At 53.1% G+C, this 19,922-nt stretch overlaps 6 protein-coding genes across 6 annotated transcripts; 3 read left to right on the plus strand and 3 right to left on the minus strand.

The window, feature by feature from the left end:
* The first annotated feature begins 116 nt into the window (after positions 1 to 116).
* Positions 117 to 1,021, plus strand: V8C40DRAFT_234623 (uncharacterized protein). The gene has a single exon (XM_083213674.1). It carries the CDS (start codon positions 249 to 251, stop codon positions 903 to 905), a length of 657 nt encoding a protein of 218 aa, XP_083076669.1. The 5' UTR covers positions 117 to 248; the 3' UTR covers positions 906 to 1,021.
* Positions 915 to 2,849, minus strand: V8C40DRAFT_134546 (uncharacterized protein). Its single transcript, XM_083211102.1, has 4 exons — positions 2,464 to 2,849; positions 2,289 to 2,409; positions 2,059 to 2,224; positions 915 to 1,980 (listed from the first exon to the last, which is right to left on the minus strand). Exons 1-4 carry the CDS (start codon positions 2,619 to 2,621, stop codon positions 1,034 to 1,036), a joined length of 1,392 nt encoding a protein of 463 aa, XP_083076670.1. The 5' UTR covers positions 2,622 to 2,849; the 3' UTR covers positions 915 to 1,033.
* On the minus strand, positions 2,789 to 4,096 carry V8C40DRAFT_234625 (uncharacterized protein). The gene is made up of 2 exons (XM_083213675.1): positions 3,344 to 4,096; positions 2,789 to 3,283 (listed from the first exon to the last, which is right to left on the minus strand). The coding sequence occupies exons 1-2, from the start codon at positions 3,928 to 3,930 to the stop codon at positions 2,944 to 2,946; spliced, it is 927 nt and encodes a 308-aa protein (XP_083076671.1). The 5' UTR covers positions 3,931 to 4,096; the 3' UTR covers positions 2,789 to 2,943.
* Positions 4,097 to 5,304: 1,208 nt separating this feature from the next.
* On the plus strand, positions 5,305 to 8,547 carry V8C40DRAFT_234627 (DUF4139 domain-containing protein). Its single transcript, XM_083213676.1, has 2 exons — positions 5,305 to 5,921; positions 5,986 to 8,547. Exons 1-2 carry the CDS (start codon positions 5,781 to 5,783, stop codon positions 8,218 to 8,220), a joined length of 2,376 nt encoding a protein of 791 aa, XP_083076672.1. The 5' UTR covers positions 5,305 to 5,780; the 3' UTR covers positions 8,221 to 8,547.
* Positions 8,386 to 10,069, minus strand: V8C40DRAFT_234629 (uncharacterized protein). The gene has a single exon (XM_083213677.1). It carries the CDS (start codon positions 9,425 to 9,427, stop codon positions 9,014 to 9,016), a length of 414 nt encoding a protein of 137 aa, XP_083076673.1. The 5' UTR covers positions 9,428 to 10,069; the 3' UTR covers positions 8,386 to 9,013.
* A 3,679-nt stretch (positions 10,070 to 13,748) lies between these two features.
* On the plus strand, positions 13,749 to 16,754 carry V8C40DRAFT_134615 (Zn(II)2Cys6 transcription factor). The gene is made up of 3 exons (XM_083211103.1): positions 13,749 to 14,180; positions 14,646 to 14,798; positions 15,051 to 16,754. Exons 1-3 carry the CDS (start codon positions 13,870 to 13,872, stop codon positions 16,672 to 16,674), a joined length of 2,088 nt encoding a protein of 695 aa, XP_083076674.1. The 5' UTR covers positions 13,749 to 13,869; the 3' UTR covers positions 16,675 to 16,754.
* The last annotated feature ends 3,168 nt before the right edge of the window (positions 16,755 to 19,922 follow it).

Here is a 19,922-nt window from a genome sequence, read left to right on the forward strand (position 1 = left end):
AACAGCTCGACCGCCTTGATACATCTCGAACATAGTTCCCTTTTAGGATACTCCGTCAACTGCTTCACCCATCAAAGGGCGTGCTAACACAGCCCCCCACTCTCGTATAGCGGCTGAAGCTTCACTTCCCGCCTCTCATCTCACATATAAGTCTCTCACAAGTCCTCACTTACACTTAACGCTCACTCACTCATCCTCACCAATCCTCACCCTCACACAAAAAACAAACCAATCAATCTTCATTCACAATGACTGCTGATAGCGATCAAACCCACAAAGACGCCACCCTCGTCTACAACTACCACCGCATGAACATGCCCCTCCTCCTCGCAGACGCAATCTTCTGCCTCTGCAGCCTCGACACCCGCATCGCCGCCCACGCAGCCCAGCTCTACCTCGACGGCTTCGCCCCCTACCTCATCTTCTCCGGCGATTCTGGTGCTCTCACAAAGGGCCTCTTCACGGAGCCCGAGGCCGTCGTCTTCGCCGCCATCGCCCGCGAAATGGGCGTCCCGGATGACCGCATAATCGTCGAGCCCAAGGCGCGTAACACGGGCGAAAACGTCCGCTTCACGCACGCTTTGTTGAAAGAGAAGGGGTTTGAATTCAAGAGCCTTGTGTTGGTGCAGAAGCCGTACATGGAGAGGAGGACGTATGCGACCTTTCGGAAGCAGTGGCCTGAGGAGGGGACGCTGTTTGCTGTGTCTTCGCCGCCGCTGAGCTTTGATGAGTACCCTGATGTGAATAATCCGAGGGATCTTGTTACGAGTATTATGGTGGGAGATTTGATTCGCATTAGGGAGTATCCGGCGCGCGGGTTTCAGATTGAGCAGGAGATTCCGGACGATGTATGGGAGGCTGGGCAGAGGCTGATCAAGGCGGGTTATGATAAGCATTTACCGTGAGAGTTTGAGCGATGTGGTGAATATTTCATAAGAGAATTGTCAATTAGAACCGATGTTATTAGATAAGACAGTATTTATAAACTTAGCAGAATAGAGCTCCTCTGAGAGGATAAAGCATCAGTCATCTCCTAAGCCGTTTTCTTCGCATCCTCCACGGCCTTCTCCGACGCCGACTTCAAGAATCCTTGAAAGCTCTCCAAGGCCTTTTCATCATGCCCTTCCAACCACCGCGCTTCAACAGAGATATCCATTCTCCCGACTCTCACGGCAACGTTGAAGCCAAACATGCAAATCTGCTCCTCAGCCATGGGTTTGACTGCTTTCTCTTCACCATTCGCCTCCATCTCCATCTCTCGCTTCTTCCGTCGCCGGTATGGCCGTCCCCATACCTTGTCCACGGCCCTTCCAATCCCTTCGAGCTTCTCCCTATCCCAGTTCCAGGATATGAGATCCAGCGCTGCGATGGCGCCGCTTAGATTCTCAGCAAAGCCTCCCACGCTCCCTTTTAGTGGCATCTTGTATGCAACAACCTCCGTAATGGCTGGTAAGATACCTCTCGACAAAGCGGCCTTGGTTCCTCTCGCAACGCTCTGCGTAGGTCGTAAAGACTGAAAACTCCATGCAATCGCCCAACGCCTCGTCTTGTTGCCCTGCTGAAACTCGGTGATGGCGTAGTTGTCTATCTTGTGTTCCCGTAGCTTATCCACAATGTGCGTGAGACTTGATAGGAATCCCACCATGGCGGTGTACCACTGGACGCGTTCGCGCAAAACAAGAGATTCTTCGAAGATACGGTTGATAAAGCCGACCTCGCCGCCTTGCGTCACCATCTCTACTTTCGCGCCAGTGCAAGCTGTAAATGGCGGCCGTGATTTCTCTTGTGCGCTCTTTACCATTGCTTCCTCGGATTCGTAAAAGGGTGGGTTCGTCATGGTGAAGTCGATGGAATCCTTTTTGAGATGATCCAGCGGAATGAGGGCATCGTCGGGTTGGCGGCCAATAAGCTGAATCCGGCTGTCAAAGTCGTTGAGCTTGACATTCTTCTTTGCCCATTCTAAGCTCTTCTCATCGATATCTTTTTATAAACCGATTTGTTAGTATCTTCTGCAGCCAATCTCGCTCGGACTATGCAAACAACAGCAGGAGAACGCACCAGTTGCGATAAATGACCACGCGCGTTGGGCACATCCAAGCAACGGGTATATGCAGCTTGCCCCGGTGCCGATATCCAGTCCAACGACTTTCCTGCCAGGCTCATCATATGATGTCGTGTCTAGCAGATCCTTCAGCCACAGTATGTAATTGTGTCTATTCGCGACCTAGCCTCATATGTTAGGGTCTAGACTCGTCTGCAACGGAAAGTAAAAACATGACCCAACTCACTGGAGGACACAGCCGATCATCTGGCAGCTCAATATTGAGATCAAAGTCTACCTTGAGTAAGGTCTTGGTCAGCTGCATCACAGCTTTGGGGTCGTTGAAGTTTAGGTCGCGTCCCTTGATGCTGTTTCTCACATTAGCTTGACCATCCAGAATATGAAAGGGGGAGAAGACGGACACGGCAGCAAAGTCTGGATCTAGAAGAGCTATCGCCTTGAAATCGGGTGCTTTTGTGTACAAATTGCGAAAGTATGCATCTTTCGACTCCTTGGCCAGTGGCCTATGGGATCCCGTCCCAGCTTTGGCGTGCTGAGGGCGGCCCAGAGCATCTTCCATGGCTTCTGTCGGCGTACAAGTCCAAGCTCAATCGGACGCGATTCTTCATCCGCGGTACAAGGACAGCCTTTAAAAAGAAATTATGATGAAATTAAAATAATGCTCAGGCTATCGACGTGGTATGTAGAACTAAGGAAATATATCAAAGAGTTCAAAGAGCAACCCAACGCTGGGTTGCGATTTGTGCACAAGCTTCGTTACAATCATGCACCTTTAGTAGGATATGTATCGTCATCATCATTCTCGCAGCCAATTCACCATTCCAAAGCCCCCATTAGTAGAAAAACGGCCAAACTCTATGCAAGCTCCCTGCAAGCTCGTTTCACCACAGAATCACTCTCCACCTCCATCCGTCCAGAAGCTTGAGGTCCTTTTCGTCGATTTCCTGGTTGCCGTACTCGAGTCGCTGGGAGAGTTTCTTGAGGCGCTTCTGCATCGTCTTGGCCACGCGCAAAGTCACCTCGTTCTGGAACACATACATGACGGAAAAGACAAAGAATGCGATGCTGGCAAGGCGATGATGGCCGAGAACCGAGTCTTTGATTCGCTGGAGGAGGCCCTTTGACTTGCGGAATGCATACTCGGTGTTGTTAGAAGAAGCTCGCGATTCTACATCTGTGCCCCGGCGGAACAGCTTGCGCACAAGAGGAATGAACGAGGCGCTGGAGGACTTCAACTTAGCATGAAGTTCGCAAAAGCAGGGAGAGGGGCGCGGATCTTACATGAACCCTCCAAACAACCATCGTCGCCATCGGTGATTCTTGGCGTTCTTGACCAGTCTGCGGACCTCGTCCTGAAGCGTCCGCAGTTCGCCGATCAAGAGGCCGGTCTGGCTTCGGATCTGCCACTCCAGATCCACGGCCTGCGTTGAGTAACCAAATGCGCGCCGCTGGTTCTGGAGGTAGATGAGGTGACTGAGATTGCGCTGGCAGTTGGACTTGACGTCGGCCAGCTCGAGCTGGGGCGTCGTGGGCTTGTATGGGGACTGGAGCTGTTGCATCGGCCTGACCGGGTACTCATACGGCCTCGGGGGGAACTCGTGAGGCTTGGGGTAGCCGTTGTCCTTGGGGTAGTCGTTGGCCTTGGGATACTCGTTGGGCTTTGGCGGGAAGTCGCTGGCCTTGAACTCGGCGGCGCGTGTAACCGGTGTCGCCCTGGGCAGGTCCATGTCGTTCGGGTGGTCGGGCTGCTGGTCCATGGCCGGTCGCATAGGCAGAGGTCCTGAGGATGTGATGCCGAAAGCTCTACTGGACACGGGCGAATCAATGGGCTCGGGGTCGAGCGTCTTCAAGGGCGAGCGGGAGTCCATGGCTGGCAGTCTATGGTTGGTCACGCAAAGCAGAGCAGAGCAGAGGGAGGAAAAAAGACGTCAAGAGTCAAGTCACGGCTTTGGAGATGAGCGAAGGGCTTCCTTGGAATAGACCTGGTGAGCGCCAAATTGGAGGTGGCTGGTAAGGCTATGGCTATGATAGCACTATTGCATTTTATTAATCGTACACGGCCATGACCCCTACGAAGCTGAGGACGGTTAAAAGTGGGGGTTTGGCATCATCCCGTACCGCCAGTATGCAATATGTCGGGGCGTCGATGAATTTATGCGTATAACCGGGAGGATTGACACCAGGTGGGGGCCCTGAATTGTGCATGCAGAGCTCCATCGATGCATGGCCTTGCTGGGGATTGCACAGTAGCGCAGCAGCACGAGGAGGAATTGATTGGAGGCAAATGCTGCTTGATGCAATTCTCATCCTCACGACATTCTTAATATTCAATAACAGAATCTCTTCCACTGCTCACCATATCATTGCAATTTAGTGGATTATCCGTATCACGATATCCACTCTACACAGTCCATAGCCTCGTTATGACCCTGACTGAGCACAAGGCCTCACCGACAAGTTGGTGTAAATGAATCCCACATCTCCTTGCCAAGGTTCTTCCACAGTCTGTGCAGCTTATTAAAAGCCTCCTCTGTTACCCCTAAACCCCTTTGTCAATTTTTTTTTCAGAAAGTTTTCAATACTATCCACTGCCTTCGCTGTCTTCATCTTCTCTTTCTCCATAGGCAAAGACGTATCGTTGTATGCGCAAGGATTCTCCAAATGCAGTGCCGGAGCAACCCAATACAAATCCGCCACAATCCCACGAGTAGCTTCTAAATTTTCCATCTTACTTTGATGCTCAGGATGTTCTCCTCGTTTTTACCCGGGTATCAAATTTTTGCTGAGAAGTGTATAGCATTGAGTTCAACATGAAGATTCTCTCATCCTTGCAATATGCATATCTACATACACTAGCTTGTTCTGTATAAATCAAGAACGATTTCGTGCCTACGTTGTAATAATTCTGGTAGCCTAAACGCCATTTCCCAGTAGCTGGCTTCAATTATAGGCTGATATACGTGTAGCCTGACTCCAACATCACCTTAAGCCACGTAGCTACAACAAAAGCCCATCTCCGGCAGTTTCATCAACCGTGTAGACTAATATTCATCTCACGTATCTTCAACTCGAGCTCAGCCACTTCAGCTCAGTTAGTTGCCGGGCCAGACCAAAGCGGAACCGTAGCCGTCTTCCCATTGGCAGCCAACAAATTAAGACTATCCCTCGAGCTGCCTTAGTCTCAGGTAGCCACTTTAAAAGTCACGGCCATGACGCATCCAGAGTTCCCCCGCGACCAGGAGGGAGCCAATAATTGGCAACCTTGAAACGGCCAGATGCCAGTATCGCGTCATGTTTGTTAGTTAGAATTCACAGACGACGCGGCATATGCAATCTCGAGCGAATCAGGCGGCGGCGAAACAAAGAGCAATGAGGCCAGTGTGACTCTGATATGCAATTACACGCTTCTGCCCCGCGTCTGCCTGCGCTGCAGCCTACTGATCTAGGAAGTTAGCGGAGTTGAAGCCAACTTGTTTGGTCCAAGTAGACAAAGAAAACGCCTTACATTCAATGTTTAAGTCGTACGGTTTCTTGGCAGGTACATAGGATTCATCCGGCTTATAAAAAGACTCAGGCATCCCTCTTTCACTTTCACCAAACCTTTGATCAATCATCATCTCCTTCTTATTACAAGGCATCCAGTATAGTCGTTCAATTTGTAGCTCAGTTCAACCAAGTTATTGTGTCATTTATACGTCTGAGTGAAGAACATTACACAATGGGTGCCTCAGCTGCCATCAGTGAACTGGAATCAGTCCACAAGATTGAATATCTGGCCAGCGATCTCAACACACCCTCGGTAACCCTCTTTCCTTCTCGGGCACAAGTATATCGAGAGATTAAAGGCGTTCAGCTCAAGGTAAGCTACCCTGCTAGTTCAAGCAACCAATCCTTAGCTTCAATCAACTAACAATTTACTTCAGCGAGGCACAAACGAAGTAACCATTGTTGGGCTCAGCCAAACCGTCGACTCAGATTCAATCAAAGTCGAGACCAATGGCAGCGCCACCATTACCAACCTGGAGGTAGAGTCAGTAACTAACCGCCAGCTCTTCCACGAGGTGTACCCAGAGTCTGACTCCGAGTCTGAATCTGATTCAGATGAGGAAGAATTCTCTGAAGATGAGGCAAAGGCAGAAAGTCATGAACTAAAGTCTGCTGAAGGTTTACTGCAAAAGTCTCGAGATGCGTTGGCCGCCGCCCGCGACAACGCAGCCAACGCACAGAGACGATTAGATCTCTTGGAGGCCATTGGCATTAACAACAATAACAAGAATGGTGACTCTATCCAGACCACCCTCGAGCAGTACAGAGAGGAGCGCAAAAAGGCCTTTCAGGACCTGACAGACAGTAATAACCTTCAGAAGTCGCTCAACAAGGAGGTGGAAAAGGCCGAAAAGAAGTACAACAAGCTGCAGCGAGAGGAAGACAAAAAGAACGCCAAAGAGAACAAGGCCAAGGCCCAAGCGAAGAAGGAGAGAGAAAAGAAAAAAGCTCTCAAGGACCGGCTCAAGGGCGAGGCCAAGAGAGAGAGGCAGCGTCTGCGCGACGAGCAGCAACAATTCTGGCCCCTGGAAGTATACAGCGTGCGCATCACACTCGAAGTTGCAGCATTTACGCCCATGACTTCCCGTCGGGGCTCCACGTCCAGCGATGTCGACACCGTCAAGGTCTCAGTGGCTGAAGCCGAAGTCGACGAGGATGCTAGTCCCGTCGAGGTCGACCTGGCATTTTCGTACGTCACCTCGGCGGCGTACTGGACGCCGGCCTACGACCTCCAGCTGTCGACGACAAACGCCTCGGCCACGCTCTACTTTGACGCCATGCTCACCAACCAGACCAGCGAGTCCTGGAGGAGCTGCAAAGTCACCCTCTCGACGTCGCAGGCGACATTCTCCAGCCTCTACGACACAATCCCAACGCTCGTCCCCTGGCGCATCAAGCTCGCCAAGTCGTCGCAGTTCCTGGGAAACCAACCCGACATCACTCGCAGCAACGAGGAGACGTCACATTCGAGCAACAACAACCGCGGCCACATGCATGCTCCGATGATGCTCCATCAACAAAACCGCAATCGGATGATGATGGTGAAGAAATCGAAAACGTCGTCCGCGGCACAGCCCGAGGCCCTGAGGTCAGCAGCGCCGCGAGGATCTCTCTTTGGCGGTGCTCCCTCTCTGCCTCCGCCTCCGCCGGCACCAATAGCACACATAGCATCGGCGGCCTCTGGAGGAGGATTGTTTGGCTCTTCTGCCGCCCCGGGAGCCGTGAACCCATACGCGCAACAGCAGATGCAGGCACAGCAACAACAATCGATGCAGCAGCAAGCACAGGGGTACGCGGCGTTGCAGTCAAACAACGTCCTCAACGACTTCGACTTTGACTCTTTCCTCAACGACCAAGGCGAGGAACCCTTCAACTTCGACAACTACGAAGCCTCCCAAGTAGAAGAGACCGGTCTGACAACCACCTACGACCTTCCGGGCTTTAAGACGCTCGTGCCCAAATTCAACGGCTCCAAGCAGCGCGTCGCTCGCATCCCCTTCTCCAACGTCGTCTTCAGCCACACCGTCGTCGCAAAGTACAAGCCCATGGCCTACCTCAAGGCCAAGCTCAAGAACAGCAGCAAGATGGCCCTGCTCAAGGGCAGCGCCAGCCTCACCCTCGACGGCACCTTCATGGGCAAGACTTCCTTGCCGCGGTGCAGCTCCGGCGAGTCCTTCAGCCTCAGCTTGGGAGTCGATCCTGCCATCAAGGTCACCTACCCGAAGCCCGACGTGCGCCGCGCCTCTGTGGGACTCTTCACCAAGGAGGACAGCGCTGTGTACATTCGCACTATTGAGTTGAATAACACGCGCGCCGTGGGGGGTAGGGCTGTCAACTTGCTTGTGTTGGACCAGGTGCCTGTTTCCGAGGACGAGAGGCTACGTGTGGAACTCGCGTACCCGAGAGGTTTGGCGATTGATAACGCAAATGGGGTTGCTGTTGGTGAACCTGGCAAGGCGAACAAGGACGAGAACTGGGGCAAGGCTTCGGCGAAGCTCAAGAAGGATGGCCAGGTGACTTGGGACGTGAGCTTGAACGCGGGCAAGACGGTCAAGCTTACGCTGGAGTATGCTGTGTCTATGCCTAGCGGAGAAACAGCTTACCAAGTTTGACGGGTTGTGACAGCGTGGCTAGTAGTGAGTTTTGTTCATGTAACAGGCTTCATGTTGGCTGGGGTTTTGTGGTTCTGGTATAAGTTGGTATAAGTGAGGGTTTATCTGAGATTGTTCATCTGAGATGATCTGCGCCATGCAGAGTGCATATGCAGATCAATAGCTACATATTTGACAGGCGGATAGTGGAGAGCAGAAGTAAAACTGAAACGTCAGATGTAATAAATGACATACTTTAGTAGCATTATCTGATCATTGTACTGCTCAAATCATGTATGTAGAGGCCGTTATAGACAAAACGAGAAATCTCATTGAAGTCTTACATCTACACACCCCCGGCTTTCACGTAGTATTCCCAAACAACACATTTACCGAAAACCACTCAAATGTCTAACACAAATTCCACAAAGAACATATTATTCACTCCTACGCACAAAGAATGGCTGCTCCTTCCAGATTCACCTTGTGCAACGCCGCAGATGCAAGCACAGCAAAAACAAAGTGCCTAGAACCCGGGCCGGTCTCGGATTAATTTCCGAGTGTTTAAGCTTAAAGCGAGGGGTAAAGGCCAGGGACTCCTTTGACAAAGGAAACTGCCGTTACTGTACTGTAGAATACTAATACCGAAGCGCCCACCTGTTCATCCAAAGGCCGACCACGGCTAGAACTGAGATAGCCGAGGCTTGTAGTGGCCGTTCGGAGGCGGATTCATCTTTGCCGCTCGCGAAGCGCCAAGGCGTGCTCCGTCTAAAAGTAGCACAACAATGTGATACTCCGCACTTACCACTTCCTTTTAGCACGCACTCCAGACGCTGACTCTCCCTCCCGCAAAGACGAGACAAAATGTCCTCCCAAACTCGGACATGTCTCGGCCTCGTCTACCAAAACGGCAATCCCGTCGTGATCCTTTTTTCCCCAAGTGAAGCCTCCAACGCCGTACCAGAGACACAAAAAGGACCGTCACGTGATTTCCCATTTCCCGGAGCCGGCCGCCACAATCTCGTCTCCATCCTGTGCCGAGAATAAGCCGGGTCTGGGTCCCGGGTAACGTTTCGCGGCGGTGCCCCATTTTTGCAATGGACTCGTACATACGAATGTGCCTGCTGCTCCTCTTCAATCTTGTTAGTGCAAATCCCTTGCTCCCCGTAGCACGAGGACTTGCTCCACCCCGGACAGCAGATGCCGCTAGCCGTTGAATGAGAGCCATCGGCTGTTCCGAGTCGAGTACCGCGAGCAACAGGCAGAGAACGGAATTCAATTTCTAACTGCTGCCTACGGTGTCCTCCGTGTTGCAGCAGGGCGGGAAATCAAACAAGGACAAAGAAAATATCGTGGGAAGCGGAGCAGCTCGTGGTCCGGGGTAGACGCCCACGAGTCATCCGTTGCGGTACTGCGGTTAAAATGGCTCATCCAACCACTGGTTCCCTTTTCTGCTTTGCTGTTGGTTTGCCGTCGGCACGGGGTAGGAACACCTTTGGACAGTTCAGGACGTAGTGCGGAGTGGTGGCATGCTCATCTTGGTATAATGCTTACTTGCACTAGGACCCAAAGGAAAGAGGAAAAGAAGGGGAAAAAAGGGGTTTGATTATCTCATGCACGTAGCACACACCGGCTGGGACCGGAAGATGCGGAGCTTGGGAGACGCGCTTGCGAGCAGTTGGATCTCAGATCTGCCAGCCGTTGAGAGCGGCCCTCGACACGTCACGGCCCGAATCGCGCTGCCATGTCTTGTCTTTGCCGCAGTGCTTTGTTTTTTTCTTTCTTATCCCTCGCATCAGGCTCGTTCGTCCGTTCATTGTGTACTCCGTACCGCAGTAAGCTTGCGAATATTAGATGGCGTAGCAATAACAAGGCAGGACGAAAAGCCATCTCTTTCTAATCAGACGACCCTCGTCTGGAAACACATGTCAACGGCGTCTTAGTCACCCGCGTGGTATGATCCTTGCTTGCCCAGCTCGGCGAGAATGATCTGACGCAAAGGGACGTGGTGCGAGGATCGACTGGACTCGAAAGCTAGGACCTCTGAATCAAAGGGTGAAATTAAAATTGTCGAAACTTGCATCATGCTAGCCACAAACTGCAGCGGGGGATGAACGGAAGCGTCGCCGCACAGACAGGTATACAAAGCGATGCTCGCTCCGATCCGGCTAGGGCTGCAAGTGGTTGCGGGAGAAAGCATAACAACACGAGATAAGGTAATTATTAATAACTCGCACCAATCGCGAGGTACTCTCCAGTAGAAGCTCTTTGGGGGGCCACGCGAAACCGAATGAGATCCATGGCTGTTCTATCGGTGAGGAAGACAGGCAGTGAGAGTGCCTGGTACTGCTAAGCCATCTATTGCCCAGTAGGAGTACACATCCATCTTCGGCATGGAAAACCACTCCGACATGGAGCTCAAGGATTGGATGCACTCGCATGAAAAATCCAACACAGGAACGGCGCCTTGTCCACGATTCGGGGGGTTCGACTCGAGCCGCCGTGACTGACAGCCGCGATTGCGTTGATCAAAGGCGGGACCCAAGGTGGACCAGAAATTGGCCAAATATCGGAGCACACGGAGGGCCCACCGAGTGCGTCGCGAGGTAGCATTTTTCGGATTTACTTGCACCACTTGTTTGCCTTGGCCACCCCAGAAGAGCCGGAACACGTTCCATTTGGATGGCTCATACCCCGGAGATAGCACCCATGGTGAGGCCGACGCTGTTAGCCAGAGCCCAGAGGCATGGCCAACCGGCTGTGATGCGTGGGTGCTGCAGTCGAGATCAGCGGCTGACGCCTAGATGATGGAGGCTTTGGGACTCTCCTCCCCATGTGTCTCGCATCTCCCTCCACTTTCACGGAGCCTCGCGTGTGCCTTTGCGCCTTTGCGCCGTTGCGCTTTTTGGCTGGGCATGACGCATTGTTTTGTTGTTGTGCCTGTAAGGCGACGACAAGGCGAAGACACTGCGACGAGACAGGTGGTACCAGCTACTGTGCTGGCGACGAGAAGCAAGGGCCAAGGCAAGGCGCGTCCTCGTTGTCCTCGCTGGCAGCATCCGTCCGGCTGCGGACATGATCAAACTGTTCCGTGGATAATTTGGGTCCCACCCCACCGACTGCGACTCTGCTCGCGCGCGCGTCTTCTCACTGGCCGCCTCCTTTCCTTTCCCCCCTTTCTCTTTCTCTTTCGCTTTCGCTTTTTATATCGCCGTGATGCTCCGGGACACAGGCCTACAGCCACTGGCAGATATGGCAACAGAGAGTTTTGATCACCAGGGCATAATTTTGCTTTTCACATGTACAGCCTCCAAGGCAGAAGAGCAGAGAAGCAGAAAAAGAGGCGACCACTGCTGGCGTCGGTGCCGGAGAGCGAATCTGGCTGCTCTGTGAAACCGGGACGGCGCTACAGCCACCCACCTGCATATTCCGTACTAGCCGGCGCAGACCGTGCTCCGAGAGTACATCGACCTCCGCACAGAAAGTGGGCTGGCCCTCGGATTGGCGCTGTTGCTTGTGAAAGTGTGAAAGTCTGGATTCCCATTTCCAGTCCCATTTCTCACGGCGCCAGGCTCAGATGCTTGCATACGAATACGTTGTTAGTGGAAAGGTGGCTTCCATTGTTGATAGCCGGCGCGTAGGTACGAATGAATACCCATACTCGTGCAGGTCTGTACGACAGAATGAGGCTCTAGAGACTTTAGAGAGACAGCGCCGGCCCCACCAAGGCCTCTTTTTTGCCTTGCCTTGGTTGTTCCCTTGATTCTCGTGGCCACACCCTCGATCCCTCCAATGGAAACTCGAGATGCGCCTTGGACGTGCGTGCCCGCCGAAGCTGTGCCGCCGTCGGAGAGCCGCTGTGCACGGAGTACTTGCTATGGAGGCCTGGACACGTACATGGACTTGTCGCTGTCGTACCGGCGTCGTGTGCGTACATGATCGGACGTGTAAAGTCGCAAAATCACCAGATCGGGTGTTGCAATGTCAGCAGCCAGCCGCAGCGTCTTTTTTTTCCCTCCCTCGACCAGAGCCTGGGAGGAATCGGACGATGGAGCTTTTTCGGTTTCGGCGCGGCTCACGGAGAGCGTTTCCAGGTGCACCACGCGCCGCGTCAGTCAGCCCATTTGCTGGGGCACGGCGGAAAGGATTGGCTGATTGGCCGCATCTCAGCAAGCATCGTCGTCATTGGTCCCCCAGATCAAAGTGGGCGAGCCCGGCTTTTGGGAGGAGGCAATCGGCGCTTGCTGGTGAAATGAGAATCAAGGTCGGGGGCAGATGAGAAATGGGGGGGAAAGGGGCGAAGGCCGCAGCACCAGCTCTCACTCGTTCAGTACATTTGGAGGCGCGGACGCCGCAGCCTGGGCAGCCCACGCGCGATGAGAATTTCTGACTGGAGTTTGAATTGCCTTTTGGGCGGGTTAATGCACCTACTTAGCTGAGGTGCATACAGTACACGTTGTCGGGAACCTGCGGGCCCTCTGATTCTGACTCTGATCCTGATTCTGATGCTGCTGCCATGTCGTCGTTTGTTGCCAGAGCAGGGACAGAGACACTGATGTTTGACTCGCGAGAGCAGAATCGTGCCTGGATTTGGATGGATCAGTACAAGGCGAGTACCAACAGCGCAGACAATCGCTGGCGCAGACCCCGAGTACTGTGGCTGTATCGGGCAGAAGCACGGCAGGCGGCAAAACTCCGATCTGGCCCTGGCTGCGTCATTGTGGGATACTGTACCAAGGGCAGTGGCACTAGTCCGGCCGGAAGAGCGCGACACTTTCGCACACCCCAGGAAAAGAGCGCAGGCGTCTGTGACTTGGGCCAACACTGGGTGGTAAAAGAGGACGGGAGGCCACATTCCGAGAGCCTGCGAAAGCCAATGCCTCTTTCTGCTGGAGGAGATTGCATTTTGGTGCTTCTGCTTATGGGTGGCGGCGAGAAAATTTGCATAGTAGAGCGCTCATGTTATATTGCTTTACTGACCGTGTTGATATGACGGAAGAGAGTTTAGACAACCTGGAACAAACGGGATCAAGTCCAGGTTGACGAGATGCGAATCCCGTCAGCGCTGTAGGTACCGCTGGACACTCGCTGGAACACTCTCGCTGGACGCTGGACTCTGAAAAAAAAAAAACGGCTGTCCAGAACCCTGTGGGTGGGGCCGGCAGGACAAGGCCTGAAGCCGATCCGCCCGTGGGGCTTCTGAAGCTGTGGCCGCTGCCCGCTGTCCGCTGGGACACACACTCTCTCGACACGCCCCCCGCCTTTCATCCCCCAAAGACCCTCGCGCCCGTCTCCTTGTTCCATCTCTTCCCTCCTCACCCATCGCCAGATTTTTCTTCCCCTTCTCCTTCTATCCCTTTGCTCACCTGCGCTGTGCAGACCTGCGATCCCACCTGCTATCCCTCTACCACGGCCTCCATCTTTCTGATTTGCCTCTTTACTTGCGCAATCTCTGCCGAGAAGAGCCAGTCGTCAGCGCGTGCACCGTCCTCGTCCCGGACCTGCGGTGTCGCCATCTCCGGCCCTCTGCAATCTTGCCCGTCACCATCGCGACGCAGCAAAAGCCCGGTGCCGACCGAGTCGTCTCTGGGACGGCCACGCGCCTCGCATCGCATCGCGCAGTTTTTCCCTCATCAATCCCCTCTCTTCTGACCCGAATCTTCGCCCACAATGTCCTCCGGCGTGGTGCGCTCCACTGCCCTTAGAGCCGGCGGCGCTTGTGTGCGCTGCCGCAAGGGCAAGACCAAATGTGTCTACGAAAACGGCCGCGCGCCTTGCAAAAACTGCGCAAAAGGCATGCATGAGTGCTATCTGCCCTCGGAGAGCATGGCCCATCACCACGGCCAAAGCCCAGCTCGCCATACCGCTGCCCATCGCCCTTCTCGCGACGCTTTGCCGGCCTCCGGGCCCGGTGCCTCTGACGCCAGGCAGCCCGTTGTGGGCTCAGGCGGAGCCAGACACGTTCAGACCACCTCCGAAAAGTGAGTGCTTTGTTTCCTTGCGCGCCCCCTCTTTTGCCTTTTATCGCCGCCCGATGCAGAAGAAAAAAAGAATCAAAAGAAGAATTTATCTCTTCCTTTTCTTCTCTTTTTCATTCCCTCGCCTTGCATCGACGTCGTCGTTGCCTTGGCCTCTGTTGGGACGGTGTCAATCCCGTCTCGTCCCCTGGCCCTAGCCCTTGGCCCTCGGTACAGCCTCTGCCCCCCCGACTATTTCCCCCCCGAGTGGCCCGGCCGCCCTTCTAGCCTCGTGCTCACTTTGAGCTATGCTGCTTGTTTCTTGTCCCCACTCGCCCATTTCCGTTCGGATGGCAGAACGGCCCGATTTTTTCTTTACCGCCGCCCTATGCGCGAGCTGTCAAATTCTCAATTCCCCCTCCAAGTCTAGTTTGGCTAGCCGATGATGCCGCCGGAACCCGAGCGGAACGTTTGCTAACGCTGCCTCAGGCTTACACCAGAGCTCATCGCCGAGTGCGAGCGTGTCGTCTCAAAGACATTCCCGGCCTGCGTGGCCTTTCACAAGCCGACGTTTGTCCAGCAGCTCAAGAACGGCACGCTGGAATCAAGCCTCGTCTATGGTCTTTTGACAGCCGCAGCCCGGTAAGCCACTTTTCTTTTCTTTCTTTTTCTTCTTCTCCATGGCATGCGCTGCCGTCCTGCAGCGACGACACATGTTTCAGCCGCGCCGGTTTCTGTGGATCAATTGGTCCGATCAGGCGCCGCATGTTAGGCTACAACACAAGCCTTGTCCGCAGTGGCTTGGCATCTAGGAACGCGCATTGGCTTTGGCCATTGATCTGCCTATTTCTTTTTGTTTCTGAAATAATGCAACATGAGCTAATACATCTTCAGGAGCTCTCCAAACCTCATCCGTCGCTATGGTGGCACCCCCACGGCGGCTGCCGACACCTTTGCTGGAAAGACAGTTTCCCTAATCAATGCCAACCTGGACCAGCCTAATCTTGCTGATATCCAGGCTCTCTGCCTCGTCATCATTCACGAATGGGGCAGCCGGAATGCCGTCCGTGCCTATGTCTATCTCGGCCAGGCCACGCGGCTGTTGCAGATGTACCGGATTCTTAACAGCCATCACGCATCTGACAATGCCGACCAGTTCCTGCGTGACGAGTCCTTTCGCCGCACCTTGTGGCTGACTTACATCCTCGACTGCCTTCTCACATGTACGCCTGGCCGCTACCCGGCCCTGGCTCTTCAGGACACTACCGACGTAGCCTTGCCCTGCTCGGACATCAACTTCGCATTTGGTAATACCGTATATGTGAAGACGCTTCCGCAGCAGCTCGCCCAGCACAACACCCACGCCTCACCAGGCCATGTGCCAACCGGTGAGATTGGCGAGTACGGATACATCGTCTTGGCTGCCACCATCTGGCGCGATGTTGTTGGCATGCTCGCCGTGTCTAGCTTCCGCGAGGATGATTGCACAGACCTCGTCATCAAAATCGAGAGGCTCCGAGCCACCCTCCCTATGCAGTTTGTCGATAAGCCTGGCCAAATCAACCTTCATATGACGATGGGATCTGGCTATACTTTTGCCATGCTGCACTGCCTGATCCACTGCGCCACCATCTTCGTCCACCGTCGACGGCTCTTGGAGGATGTGACATCTCCCTCGTTCAACATAGAATCATACCGGATGAGCCCCCGGTGCCACGACATCGTCGATCGCCTCTTTACCTCCTGCCACGGCACTCTGTCTCTCCTGGCAGCCGTCGAGTCTGGCGCTGAGAAAGATCATGTTACCTGCTTCCCCATTTTCATGCTCTTCTCCGCATTCACCGCCGGTGCGACCATTGCCTACCTCTCGCTCAAGGGGTTGACACCTCCTAATGCCGTCGAGACGGCGGCGCACATTGTCAAGGACGGACTGCGCTTTATGCACGATGGCAACGAGAATTGGCCTCTCATGACTAGTTGGCTTAGGCACCTGACCGTTATGCAGCGCGTCCTGCACAACGATGCCGCGGCCATGATGGGCGGTCCTACTGGCCACCAGCCTCACCCTCACATGCCTTCGGCTGCCATCAAGGACGAGATGTCGTCAAATGCTGATACCAACCCGGATGCCATGGAGTATGACCAGCAGAACTCTGGTGTCGCGCCTGGCCAGCACCCCAGTGAACCACGCTCGGTATCCGGCTCTGCCCGAGGGGAAAGCAGCGAGCCGCCCATCTCCCTTCCGCGGCGGCCCGGGGTCACAACCATCAACGGAGGGTCTAACCACGTCTCCACCCCGGATGCCGTATCTCCGCCACCAGCCGGTGCACCGCAAGCGAATATGCAGGTGCATGAGGTTAAGCGACAAAGTCCCGAGATGGTTCAGAACGGCATGGTATCTGTCCACGACGGCCAGACTACGAGTCAAGACATGACTGCCCCAGAGCTGTGCGAGGCTTTTGAGCGCCAGCTGCTCGACCTCGACGATCTTGCCGCCTTCATGGGTGGCGGAGTCTGACTCGAGACAGCAGGCGAGGCAAGCGAGGCATGGCAGATGGCAGCTACAGATGGAGCCATGATGCTAATGACCCTCGCTGGGCGCGCAATGTAGAGAGGGCGGGCTAGCTTGGCTACTTCTCCCTCTTCTCTTCTCTTTCTCCTCTCTCTCTTTTCTTTTTTCAAGAGCGTACAAGACGGGATCTGCAAGACAAAGAACGGCTATACAAAATTACGGCATCGTCAAGACGCATATAATGACACGACACGGAGACTGGAATCGTTATGGATTGAATTAATATGGGGGTTTGTACGTGTAGGACTATTAACCGGGCAAGTCTCCTTTTTTTATTATTTGGATTTTGGTTTTCCGATACCCCGGGAGGAGGGCGGTAGGAGAGGCGTTGAGGCAAATAGTGATAGGGAATGGTTCGACTTTGAGTAGTTTTTGATAGTTTTGGTTCAAGCTGGACTGAATTAAGATTATGCAATTCGGAAACTAAGACTTTGTTTTTGGACCTGTGAAGCTTTGAATCTGTCTTGAGCATGACTCGGAGTGGCGGATAGGTGAGGATACGGAAGCGGTCCGGGAAGCGGGAATAAAGTGGGAGAGGAAGCTGCTTGATAAGCTTCGTCAGGAATCAAATTGAGGTTCTCCGCACATTGAAGGTGATGACTTGCGAGAATGATTAATTGCTTTGATACTACAGAATGATTGACGCGGCCTTCTACCCGTATCATTCCGAGTACCCCTTTTCTCCGCATTCTCGAGACGAGAGTTTCGAGAGGGCGTTGGAGAAAGGGCCGTGACGAGAAGAGATTTTTGGGGTCAAGATGTGGGGAAGAGAGAAAAGAATGGGATGAGACGTGGGGAAGCCCGGGGGAGAATCAATTCAATGGTTTCATTATTGGGGCGGCAGTTGGAGGAGCGGGCACGGAAAGGCACCGAGCATGAGTTTAGTGGAGTTTTGGCCTGTTCTAGTGTTCAGCGGCGATTATTTATATGGATAGGTGGTTTCTCCGGTGACATACAATATGTTACGAGGATATGTAAGGGTTTTTTTCGTGGAGAAGTTGGGGTAAAATTGGGATTTTGATTGATTGACGCGTGCTACGGAGATGTAGTGTTACATGGGGACGATAAAAAACCGGATCCAAGATTCTCTTAGGATGATACTCCGTAGTTTAAATGAAAAGAAAGTGATGAGATTTGCGGATGCGGAGGAGAGGGCGTTTTTTGCATGGTGGGTGAATCCGGGGGCGAGTTCGCTCGCTTGTTGGTTGCAGGGGTTTTTTTACTTTTGGTGGATGATCTTTTTCCTTTCTTTTCCAAAGGCCGCGGAATGGAGGCAGGAGTCAAAAGAGATTGTTTGGTGTGACGTCGTGTTACTGCAACCTTTGCAACAGGGCTTCCGCGAGCTGAAAAAGAAAGGATTACTATTTCTGGCTTACACTAGAGGGAATTTCTCGCGTGGTAAAAAACCGGACCGTAGCATTCGATTCTGTTTTAAGTCTATCCTGAAATGCTCCCTGTGGGTTGCATTCTGGGCGCTTAGTGCTTAGATTTTTGTAACGAGACGGAAAATACCGTTGTCTGGTTGGATCTTGGGGATCTAGGCCTCGTGCCGTTCGCGTGGGAAAAGGCATCCAGTTCCCCAACTCTAACGCCCGGATTTTTAGATTGTTTGGCGTTGGGGCTATTTTGTCGTATGGGGCAGAGGGACCAAGATCCTATTGTTGCTGATGGGTTGGATCCCTATTGTCAAGGAAAAGAAAAAGAAAAGACAGTCACGTGTATTTCGTCTGTGCTTTTTTCTCTGGGTCATTGTCAGATTCCCGCTGGAACTCATCTCGTGCGTATTCGCCCGCCTAAGCTCCGAAAACGCTACCGTTTGCCTCTTTGCCAAGCAACCAAGGAAGCTATCCAGCATCCAGAGAGCGGCGGCAAATATACAGGGTCTAGGATCTGTGAACTGAGTCAAAAACGCAAGACTATCTATTTGGGATTGAATGTTCGGACTTCTTCCGGAAGAGCCTGCATGGAATGTGGCTCTCGGAGTCAACTCGCACGAGCAAGCCCAGTAAAAACAACTAGCGTCTTCTTTTCTGCTTCTCCAAGCCTTCTTCTTGTCTAGTTGGTGGCTTTTTCCTGCTCTGGTTGCGGACGAGGCTCGTAGGTTTTTTTTTCCATTTGATCCTTTCAAGCGAGAATGCGGTCCGGCGCCGGCAATCAAAAGTATTAGCCGAATCTACCGAGTTTGCCAGCCAATGGAACGACACCAAACTGCTTGGTGTGCTTTATGTAATACCGCTAGATTGACTCGTGGCTTGCAAAAATAATGGAAAACAGTAAATAGATAGATAATAAAAAAATGGTAATGCTGGTGCCTGATGGTGAGGCAAAGTGGTCGGAAAGAGTTGCCCTGCTCTGGCCTACTGTACCTTGCCCGTGCCGTAGAAGGAAAATGCGAGACACTTCCCGCCGAATACTGCCACCACTTCTCTTTTACTCACCCTTATACTTGTTAACACATACAATTTCTCATAGGAATAACAACAATTACCCATCACACAATGCGTATTCTATTCAGCTGGATTGCTTACTTTGCCTTTTGCATCTACCTACATAAGGTTGACTCCCATGCGGGCGGGGAAGCAGGTCCGAACTCCTGATTGGCCTGTACCACCTGGAGAGGGCATGCCAAGCCCGTCGACCGGCAATCCTGTGCCGAGAAGGCTGCCATTTGCTGCCAAGACGGGACTAGGCTTGGCATCTAGCGCTGCAGATCCTGGTCCAAAGACAAACTATTCGCGACTTCATGATGGCGGAGAAGCGCACTCGAAAGGGAAAGGGCACCTGGGGAATCGAAAGCCGGATGCGGCCTCGATGGCGCCAAGTACATCATCATGAAGCGAGAAGTAAGTTGTGTCGATGCATGTAGATCGGTTGTTAGATGATTGCAACTGAACCTGGAGAAGCTTCTTTTTGTGTTTGTACGAGCACAGTCAGTAGCTGTGGTCAGCTCGCGAGCAGCTTCAGATGAACCGGTACGTTGTTCAAACGAGTCAGAAAAGGGCTTTATTGCTTTGGGATTCCCGAATCACGGTCCTCGTACGATTTCAATGGCGGAGAATGGATCTGATCGTGGCTTGCATCATGGCTGAATCTCTCGGTTAGGCGTCTGGAATCACATTTCCGGCAAGCCATGGAGGCGTTAATCCGGTTGTTATTGGCGTTGTGTCGAGCTGAGATGATTAGCTCCATCTCCA

This window comes from Trichoderma camerunense, assembly GCF_050948025.1.
Source record: "Trichoderma camerunense strain CBS 138272 chromosome Unknown V8C40scaffold_3, whole genome shotgun sequence".
In the NCBI taxonomy this organism is placed as follows: domain Eukaryota; kingdom Fungi; phylum Ascomycota; class Sordariomycetes; order Hypocreales; family Hypocreaceae; genus Trichoderma; species Trichoderma camerunense.